Source organism: Hakea prostrata, chromosome 9, assembly GCF_041222555.1.
Source record: "Hakea prostrata isolate BN-2017 chromosome 9, UWA_Hpros_2, whole genome shotgun sequence".
Taxonomy (NCBI): domain Eukaryota; kingdom Viridiplantae; phylum Streptophyta; class Magnoliopsida; order Proteales; family Proteaceae; genus Hakea; species Hakea prostrata.
Genome location: NC_142608.1, coordinates 3,171,217 through 3,182,287, shown reverse-complemented (window position 1 = coordinate 3,182,287; position 11,071 = coordinate 3,171,217). Strand labels below are relative to the sequence as shown.

The following is an 11,071-nucleotide window of genomic DNA, read 5'->3' as shown; positions in this document are numbered from 1 at the left end:
GCACTCGGTCTTCTTTGTCGTCTATTCTCTGTAAGATTAAGTTCTTTAATCCTCTATCCGCTTTCAATATATTAAGGAAGACGAAAAAAAATGGAAAATATGACAACCCATATCCAATCTCTGAGCTTGAAGTCTCGTTTCAATATGCCCTTCTTAGAAAATCATTATTAGTTGATTTTTATATATTTTTCCTTAGTTTTCCAGGTTTCTTTGATGTGGGCATGGCGACTCTAGATTAGTTTTCCTGGGTTTCTTTTCTGTGGGCATGGCGAGTTTAGATTTAGGTATTAACATTTCATTATGTTCATCAGCTTTGCCAGCGGAATTGTACATGCGGAAATAACAAGATTCTGATGATGAAAGAGCAACAAAGATTACTTTTCCGGTGACCATGATGATTCAGCCCATCAAGGACTTGACCTTGTATCAGCTAACTTTGCTCTAGGAGACTGGGAGACATCGTAGCTTGTCGACCGGAGGAAGGTCACCTGGTTAACTGGTTTAAAGAACACACCAAAACCGCCGGAAATTATGATCACCAGAGAAAGTGCAAACACTGGAAATAAATAAGCATTTAATATAAGACTTTCCATCTCGGTTTCAAACAACAAATCACTGGAAATGACAACTAAGATTTGTTCATATCTGAATAAAATTCAGATTTCTAAAAACGAAGATGGATTTGTCCAAATAGAGTTGGAGGAAAATCCTTTGTTTCAGATATTCACATACTAATAATTGGCTTGATCCATGCTGAATCTTGTGATAGGGGCGAAATTTTTCCACCAATCCTACTTTTAAAAAAAAATTTCCACTAAATTATGTTCACTAGATAGAGATGTAGGAGATACATTTTTAAGAAAAACAAGGATAGTGGTTATAGGTGGAGGGGTATTTTAATCATTTCACTGAATTAAACACTATAATGACCCAAGAATAGTTTAAACTTCACTAAGAGAACCCACATGTAAATTTCTCTAATTTTTTTTCTTGATGGAAACTTTGCTTTGAGTTTGTGTGATGCCAATTCAATCTAATGCTTGCATGTTTGATCTACGCTCACGAAATTTTTTTGGGTGTTAACTTTTATCTTGATGGGAAATCCGGTTCAAACCCAAGCAATGCCACACGATCCACACTCAGTGCACATTATTTAGGCATTATTATTATTATTATTATTATTATTATTTTGGAAACTGAGTTTCAGCTTATGCACATCTTGATTACATCCACATGGAATAGCCATTACATATAATTTAAATATACGGGGACTTCGTCCTTGGCCCTGAGAGGATTGAATTAAGCAAATGTTAGTTTTTAACCAACAACTGAGCCATCCTGCGAGGGGTTTTTGGCATTAATTTTTATCTTGATAGAAACTCCGCTTTGAGTCTGGGCAAAACCACATGGTGGAATAGCTCAATGAAACTCATGACCAAAAGCGTGCTTTATATTAATTTTTTGGGAATGGGAGTGAAGATTATTACATATACCATCATGGATGATCAAACCCTGACATCCCCACTAGGATTATTTTACATATATTATTTAGTAGAAGACGTTGGTCAGTGCCAACTGAGCTAACCTTTGAAGTGACCTAGTCATTTTTACCTTGATGAAAACTCCAATTTGACTTTGGGAGATGCCATCCAACCTTCGCTCATTGCATTATTATTACTATTATCATCTTGGCATTAACCTTTTTTTTATCTTATGGAAACTCTAGCTCAAGTCCAGGCGATCTCAAAAGCAGAGATAACTTAGTAAAACTCCGGTTTTAGCTCGGCCGATGCCATGGTGGAGAATAAGGAAGATGCCAATGATCTTCGACCGTCTATTTCGCAGGTGGAGAAAACCAAAATGGACAGTCGAAGATCTCAACCATTAAATAATGCGCAGCGCTGAAGTTGAACCCGCTATGAAAACTCAGACCAACCACCGGAGTTTGGGCATTTGAGTTAGGTGACTGAGTTGGGCCATTAGCCCTTGAGAGTTGGACAACAAAGCCTAATGACGACTTTGCCCCTCTCTGCGTAACTAACTCTTACCCACTTCCCAGTTCCCACCAAACGACCCAAGCTAAGGGAATGTGACTGTGAGAGTAAGGTGAGAGCAAGCTAAAGGTCAGGTGGACGTGAATCTCTCGCAGGCAAAGCTTTTGGTAGTTGGGTTCAAGGTTTCAGTTCTCTCTTCACCTTAGTTTTGGTTTCCTTTGCTTCTTGTTCGACAACAATGTCTTCCTTGGCGAATTCTCCTGGCCGGTTTGCTTCACTGTATAGTGAAGTTCAGACAAGCCGTCTCAATCATCCACTCCCTCTCCCTTCTGTCCTTACGAAACCATTCAATATCGTTGAAGGTGGTCGTAGCTCCGCTGCAGGAAACCCAGGTCTTCTTTTACAATGTTCTTTAGTGTAGAGATATACATGTGAACTAGAGATATCTGCATTGTTTTAATTTATGTTCTAGATCTCTTACATTTTTTATAAAAAGTTTTTGATATTTGCAGATGAGATAGCAAAGCTATTTCCGAACCTCTTTGGACAACCTTCTTCCAAGTTGGTGCCTGTTGATTCAGTAGAGACGCAGTTGAATCATACTCTGAAAATTGGTGTTGTGCTTTCTGGAGGCCAGGCTCCTGGAGGGCACAATGTCATCTGTGGAATCTTCGGTTTGAATCTATATACTATCTCCTCTTTGTTGATTTCTTTCTTTTCTTGAAATACAAAAGATTATTCAGAAATATGATTTTGGTGTGGCGCAGATTATTTGCAGGAACGCACAAAAGGAAGCACATTGTATGGATTCAGGGGCGGCCCTGCTGGGATCATGAAATGCAAATATGTTGAACTGACGGCTGATTTCATCTATCCTTACAGGAATCAGGTAATCCCTTCTACTTCTTTTAATAATTTGTTCTACATTACGTTTTATTTACCCTCAATCTGATTTTCACTCTGAGCATCGATTTAGTTTATTAGGATCATACGAATTTCATGGAGACATAGTAAACAGGTTATATTAAACATGCAAATTTCTCAATCGACCATTTCTTGAATTATTGTTGACTTTTTCTCCCTTTTTTCTATTTCCTCTAGGCCTTTCCCAAGGGGTGGGGACAGGGGGCGGGTTAAAACGCCCCATTTGCCAAGTATGCCTGCACATTGCATGCTTGAATTTATGACAGTTAAAGTCACCAGCCTCTGCTTCATGAGGGGGGGGGGAGTTTTGGAAAAAATTAGAGGTCCAAAATGTCCCTCACTGTTGTAGGACCTGTCCAAGTGCTATAATGGCTATCAGTGAAAATTTTCTGCTTCACCATAGATTAAGGAAAACTTGGTCCTAATTGTCAAACAGTTGCAATTGACTTTGACTTTTGTAAACAGGGTGGATTTGATATGATCTGTAGTGGGAGAGACAAGATTGAAACTCCAGAGCAGGTAATTTTACTCTGAAATTTGGCCAAATTGACATTTACAATGTTTCCAAGGGCTATACTAAATGAATTCAAATGGTCTTGTGGTTCAGTTTAAGCAAGCTGAAGAAACAGCTTTGAAACTTGATTTGGATGGGCTGGTTGTCATTGGTGGGGATGACTCAAATACAAATGCATGCCTTCTTGCTGAAAACTTTAGGTAAGAATTGAAGCTGAGTTATTACTGGAATATTTCAGTTTCAGAAGAGAACATGATAACTTTTTGCAATTCAACTGTATGCTGTTGCTGGGTATCTTCTGCATTTTGTTTTCTTCTTTCTAGGATGTTTATGTTTTGGTGGTTAGGATGTGAAGTTCTGATAATTTATGCAACCAAAATGAAGGCAATTGATGCAAGCTTGGTTGTTTGTGAATAATCAGGGCTAAAAAAATCAAGACACGGGTGATTGGATGCCCAAAAACTATTGATGGTGATTTGAAATCCAAGGAAGTTCCCACCAGTTTTGGATTTGATACTGCGTGCAAGGTATGAGTTCAATTTTGACATGTCCTTTTAATTATTTTTAATGGTATTACTTGGAACCAGAAAAAAAATTTGGAACCAGAAAAAATAATAATAAAATTAATGAGATATTATTTGGAATATTAAGCACACAATCCATTTTACAGGAAAAGTATTCCTATCCAAAACCCATGCTGTTATTTTGTTTTTTATAATAGAAGCCTTTGGAACCACCAAAAAGAAAAAGAAAGTTAAGTGGTACCCTCTTCTAGCATTGTGACATTTGAAACTTACAAAATGAACAAAGCATCCTAATGCAATTTATATGAAGTGTGTGTTATTTGGATGTTTCAAAAGAATCCTTATTGTCTTGCTTTAGTTGTTGCAGCTCCTTCACTAGTGGAGTTAATTGTTGTGGACTTACATTTTTGAGTGCAGCTATTCTGATTGAGCCTTCAATATTATGCCTTAATGACTGAGCAGTATTGGCTCAAATTGATTTGCGTTATACTCACTTGATGTTCTTTAACATGCATATCTCCCCAGCTGTGAGAGGAAATGTTCTGATTTCTCTGACATGCAGATATATGCAGAAATGATAGGAAATGTGATGATCGATGCCCGCTCAACTGGAAAATACTACCATTGTAAGTTGACTAGTTCTTATATACTCCATTATTTCTTATCCTACTTTTCAGGTCTTGAGCTGTTGAGATTTTTAATCAGTTTGGCAAGATTGTACTAATTGATTGGTAAAGTTCCTAATAACAGTTCCAAGTGAGTAGATGAGAAGTTGTGTGGGTTTCTATTATCCTAATAAGACAGACAAATTTCTGAACCTGTACTAAATCAGGTGTTGAATATATCTATTCTTCTGAACCTGTACTGAATCAGGTGTTGAATATATCTATTCTTCCCTGGTAGTGTTTTTGAGTTAGCTTACTGATATATGTAATAAAGAAAGGCCATTTAACTTCTTCAACTTTTCTGGTTTTAGAATCTTCATGTCATTAGTTCTACCAATCATTTATTTCCATTAGTTTAATTTTACTGTTCAAAAGCTGTTTCATTTGACATGAGTAATGCTGTCTCTGGTAGATGGAAAACCCAACAGTGAAAACTTTTGGTTCATGCTAGCCTCTCTGTATCAAAATGAGATAGAATGCTTTGTTACACTTCACAGTGACTTCATTTAAAAGCATGTCCAATTCTACTTATTACTTCTTGTTGATATTGTTCCTTATGACTTTTTTTTCTTTTTTCGAAGACATTGTGCTTTATGGACCAGTGAATTTATTAGTTTATCTTTCTCTTATCCCGGTTTGTACTTTGAGGTTTAGAAAATAATATTGAAGAATTAATAAGAGAAACTTATCTCTGTAAGTAGTTATTTTTGAAGAATTAAGATAAGTCGATTTCTAATTTGTAAAAAAAAGCATGCTTTGGATAGCTGTTATTCTGTTACTCTTTTAAGGACGTAATTTCTTATGGGACTTTTAATGAAACAAAATTACCCAGCTCATTTCACCTTGTAGCTCTATATCAATTGAATTATTCTTCCATGGGTAACTTCCTATCTGGGGGTTTCATTTCTGATTTTTCTTTGTTTACAGTTGTGAGGCTTATGGGACGTGCAGCTTCTCACATTACATTGGAGTGTGCTCTGCAGACCCACCCAAACATTACTATCATTGGAGAAGAGGTATCTCTTGAATCTCTGACATATATTACCTCTCTTTTAACTTGTTTAAACTTGTACTTGATTATACACATGCAAAACTACTTTTTTTATTATAACAACTCTAGTCTGGGGCAGTGCTGGTGAGGCTAAATACATTATGATCCTCCCTAGACCGGTGCTGGGGACATAGCAGATTGTTCTCTTGGCTGTTAGGCATATGTAATTTGGGGTATATCTCTACTCTGAAAATCTTTCTTCCTTCGTCTCAATTTTTTCTGCTTACTGTCATTGGAAAAATTACAAATTGAACTATGGGAAGCAGGAAAGAAGTACTTCTTAACTTATCACGGGAAGCGGGAAAGAAGTACTTCTTAAATTATCATGTTATAGGGTAGGAATGCCCCAGTTAGCAAATATAAAAACCTGTATCTAAAACATTTGAACTATGGGGTAGTCAATCATGGCATTGGCATGTAGGCTTTTCTGTGCCCCTTTCAACTTATCATACACAAGAGTACACAGCTGGGGAGATGCCTTTCCTCCTGTGAAAGCCCAGAAAACAGAGAGAAAGATATTCAGTCCCTCAGAAATGGCATGCTAGAGTTAATCACTCTGCTTTGCTAGAGCATGTAAACTTATTATCATTTTGTGATGGATAGTTTGAGTTTATACTAATGCTCATGTATTTTCTGGTGGTAGCACATTATTTTGTTCATTTTTTTTTTTGCATCACCAATCTGCGTCTCTTCCTTGGTGGTACTCCCTAAACATTGTGGTCTGGCCATTTGCAATTAATCTTTTGCTTTTGGGAATTGATCCTTCAAATTTTATGCACTCAATAAACTTAAATTTGGACGAGTTCATTGTGAGTTTGCACCATTTACAGTTATTTTCTGATGAGCATGCAGGTAGCTGACAAAAAGCAGACACTGAAAAATGTCACAGACTACATTACTGATGTGATCTGCAAACGTGCAGAACTTGGCTATAACTATGGTGTTATACTTATACCAGAGGGCCTAATTGATTTCATTCCTGAGGTATAATTCTAATTTAAAACAGAAAAAAAAAAAAAAAAAAAAAAAAAAAAAAAAAAAAGTCATCCTTGGCTTGTACATCTAAGATCTCCTTGAGTTGGTTGATGCATATCTTATCCTATGATATTTTGAGTTCCATGCACCCTTTGCAGGTACAACAACTTATTGCAGAGCTGAATGAAATCTTAGCGCATGATGTTGTTGATGAAGAAGGCAAGTGGAAAAAGAAACTCCAGGATCAATATCGAAAGCTTTTTGATTTTTTACCAGCTTCAATTCAGCAACAGTTGATGCTTGAAAGAGATCCACATGGAAATGTTCAGGTACTGTCATTTGAAAGTACCCTTTACGAATCTGGACTGTTGTTCTTCTTCTTTGTTGCAAGTCGTTCAGATATTATCTTTTTGAATGTGTTTGTTCAGCCCATTATCTGTTACCTGCTCAGGTTGCAAAAATTGAGACAGAAAAAATGCTTATTCAAATGGTTGAAACTGAGTTGGAGAAAAGGAAACAGACGGGAGTCTACAAGTGGGAGTTCAAGGGGCAATCTCACTTTTTTGGGTAACTATCATATAGGGTTAAAAGTGGTGTTTAAACAGTCCCTCCCCTTTTCAGTGTCCAATTTTGTGGCACCACAGAGATTTACATTGAGTGATATGGTCTTATACTGCGGTCATGCTGACAATTGGGATTACCCAATTGGTACAGATTTGAAATGGTGTTCTATAGGAGTAACAGTACTTGGAATATCTATTTTTGGAGTTAATTTGCTTCTATTTCAATTTGTAGTTATGAGGGGAGATGTGGTTTGCCAACAAACTTTGATTCTACATACTGCTATGCATTGGGTTATGGTGCTGGAGCACTTCTCCAGTTTGGAAAGACAGGACTCATCTCCTCGGTGTGTGGTTCAATATTCATTATTTCTTTCCCTTTTATCCCTATTCCTCTTTTGCCTCCTTTTTTATTTTTTATTTATCTTTCAATTACAAACTCAGGTGGGGAATTTAAGTGCTCCTGTAGACGAATGGACTGTTGGAGGGACTGCTTTAACTTCATTAATGGATGTGGAGAGGAGACATGGTATATATTTCCTTCACTAACTATTCAATCATCTACTCTAGGGTCTGGATCCACCCTCTAACCTCTCAAGTTTCTAAATTCCAGATATAGTAGGGTCTATTAAGTATTATAACAGGATGTATTCAATGTTTAGTTACGCAACATCAACAACTCAGCATTATCGCAACCAAATTTGGTCCGCTACATTGGCGTCTCCCTCAGAGTCCAGTTTCCTTGATTGGTCACATTTCAGTAGGAGTCCCCAGGGACTCCCTTTAAGGCTCCACCATCTTATGTGTGGGTGCATTTTTCCCTCCTACACTTCATGTGCTTAGGCACATAATGAAGGTCACTAGTACAAGGTCTTTCATTATATTGATCAGAAAAAATTTACCAGAGAAACTTTTATGATAAAATACACCTTGATGGTCTCTTATATATGCAATTCTAAGAGATTAATTTTCTCTGCAGGCAAGTTCAAGCCTGTGATTAAGAAAGCCATGGTTGAACTTGAAGGTAACAGTCATTTTATACTGTCTCTTCTCCTACTTTATAGTTGAAAGTTTGAATCTAGCAATATTGCTAGTTTCAGCTCTGAACCACGTCTGTTGCTTTTCCTGTCTGGGGACCTGTATGGTTCTATTCCCAACCAGCATTCAAATTTTATGTAATGATGACAAAATTTCAGGTGCACCATTCAAAAAATTCGCGTCCATGCGGGAAGAGTGGGCCATCAAGAATAGATATGTCAATCCAGGTATGTTCTTACATTCAGTTCAAGCATCCCATGAATCTTATGAACTTCTCATCAATTTCAAGTAGTTCAGGGGACATGCAATCCATAGTTTGAAACTTCAAAACAGCCTCCTGTGAAGCAGGGGGTAACACATTACATATTTCCCCCTCCCAGATTTTGCAGTAGCAGGATCCTCATACACTGGGTTCCTCTTTTAGCATTTTTCCTTGTTTGGAGTGGTTTCCCATTTCTTCTTCTTCTTGCTTTTTTGGAGGGGGTGGGGGTTAGATTTTACGACACTGTTGAGTTATATTGGTTTGGGTTGGGTGGTTTATTACTACTTTTTGCTAGTTTGTGATCCCTCAGACCTTATCAGTTGCTAGGAAGAGTTAAAATTGGAGATTTGCAAAGCTATTGTCTTGAGTCTTGATGGAAAGTGTACCCTTCTTAAAGACTCACTTTGTTGTGAATTTACACCCTCTGATGATTTCAACAGGTCCCATCCAGTTTATTGGCCCTGCAGCAAGTGGTATTAGTCGCACTCTGCAGTTGGAGCTTGGAGCCCAAGCATAGGAATTCTTGAATCTCAGTCAACCATATGCTCACCTACTGTGTACCAGTGGCAAAATGAATAAGCCTGCAAGCCTATGCAAAATTGCTTCTCATGAAGTTAAAGGGATTGGGGTTGAATTTAACAAGTATTTCAAGATTACAAAGATGAGATCCTTCTTTTATCTGCTAGTAGTGGTAATGTTAGAATGAACCCCATAAATCGCGAAAGCTGACACAAACAAATCGAAGAAACACAAAGATTTAATGTGGTTAACACATCAATTTGGTATTCTATGTCCACAAGTGGAAAAAAGATTTTTTACTATGCAGTAAGAAGATTACAATGGGAATTTCCCAAACCAATCCCAAAACATTGTTACAAGTCCTCTTAGCTCAAAACCTTAAAGTGAAAATCTCAGATTTCATGATAACCTCATAAAAAAAAACATATGATAAATATTTGAGCAAATTATACTAACATCTCAAAATGGAGGCCTTAAAGCACTAATACCCCATTGTATATTTAAAAAAGCACAGAGATTCGAAAATTAGATTTTCATTGGATATATTTGTCCAATTTATTTATGAAAACCTTTCAGACATTGTTTATTATAGATATATTTTTGAAAATAAATAGTAATTTAATTATTTTTAGTAATAAATTTGACAAATATATCTAATAAAAATTCAATTTTGGGGTCTTTGTACTTTTTAAATATAAAGTAGAGTGTCATTGCTTTAAAGCCTCCATTTTGGGGTGCCAGTGCAATTTACTCTAAGTAATTTTATTATTATTTTTATTGTTTTGATCAGAAATCTCACAAATAAAATCATTCAATTGTTCACCAAAATAAGTCAGTGTGATCTATATTTGAATGCAAATATAAAAATTTGGATCAAACATAACAGGAAAAAACAAGAGCAGGTCCTTCTTCTTGGAAACGGTAAAGGAATCGAAGTGGTTGACTCTCAACTGATCCTCACGTCCAATTGGTATCGATATCAATAATTTACAAGTGCTGGAAGTAGAAACCATTCAGGGCACGGGTAACCAATAAGGCCACAGCCCACAGGTGCTGCTGGACTGAAAACTTTAATGATGATGCTCTCTTTATCTGGATAAAATCGAAATCCATTTCTGAATCGAATCTCCTAATCCCCTATCTCTTCCCACCTTTTTTTTTTAAACTTTGTAATTCGTAGGATTTGTCTATTTTGCGACTGAAAGTGTAGCAGGCTTGCAGCCTTCACTTTTTCTCTCTGAAGATCACCCACCACATGTTCGATGAAAGGTCTAGCTGATCTCAAAAATCATCTTAGTTCTCTTTTTTTTGCTTTCTTCAAAAGCACTCCCACCATTTCAAAGTTGACATGTCTGTATCCGAGAAAAAGAAATATGGGTATCTGTACCGTCACTTACTCTTCCAGGCATTGTCTTGTCGATGATCTCCTTTGACTTCCAATTTATGGATAACCCAGGGAGAGAACCTCAGCAGATTTTATGGGCTTCCAATTTCCATGACTGTTTTTGAAAACTAGAGCTCTGGTACAATCCATCTACCCACGTGAGTTGACAAGGCTGGTAAGGATGATCCAAAACATTAAATTCCAAATCCGAGCACTAAATAATCCTGGAAGGTTAAAAAAATGACCTAAATTTTGTGATCTATCTAATTGTCTTCTAGTAGAAACATAGGAAATACCATCCATTGGGAATTCTGGTAGAAACTCATGTTCAGAAACTAATTTTTAAGAAGAAGATGTCGTCACTTCTCCAATGTGGAATCCCAGCAACCAGTCTTATTCGATTTTCCTCTACAAGAACAAACACCCCATCAGCAAGCCACATGCAAACCCACACGGGCACGCAGGCACTGGTGAATGCACAGGCATGAGATAGTTGGATCTGGTTAACTGGCATTGATTTGAATGATTAGTGTTAGGTGCATTAGTATTTTGTTAATGTAAATAAATTGACACTTTACCCCACATTTGGCTGTGGTCACAGCATGGGTTGTTGTTCTTTGTTGTATAGCTGTATTGTTTTGATTTGAAGTTAGGGGTTTCT

The 11,071-nt window shown here is 37.0% G+C and overlaps 1 protein-coding gene across 1 annotated transcript; it reads left to right on the top strand.

Annotated features, from left to right (window-relative positions):
• Positions 1–2,083: 2,083 nt before the first annotated feature.
• Positions 2,084–9,361, top strand: LOC149004069 (pyrophosphate--fructose 6-phosphate 1-phosphotransferase subunit beta-like). The gene is made up of 16 exons (XM_089169012.1): positions 2,084–2,386; positions 2,507–2,668; positions 2,762–2,883; positions 3,384–3,437; positions 3,526–3,632; positions 3,854–3,959; positions 4,519–4,582; positions 5,549–5,637; positions 6,525–6,656; positions 6,806–6,976; positions 7,099–7,214; positions 7,443–7,554; positions 7,652–7,736; positions 8,187–8,231; positions 8,404–8,472; positions 8,948–9,361. Exons 1-16 carry the CDS (start codon positions 2,233–2,235, stop codon positions 9,022–9,024), a joined length of 1,665 nt encoding a protein of 554 aa, XP_089025138.1. The 5' UTR covers positions 2,084–2,232; the 3' UTR covers positions 9,025–9,361.
• Positions 9,362–11,071: the final 1,710 nt, after the last annotated feature.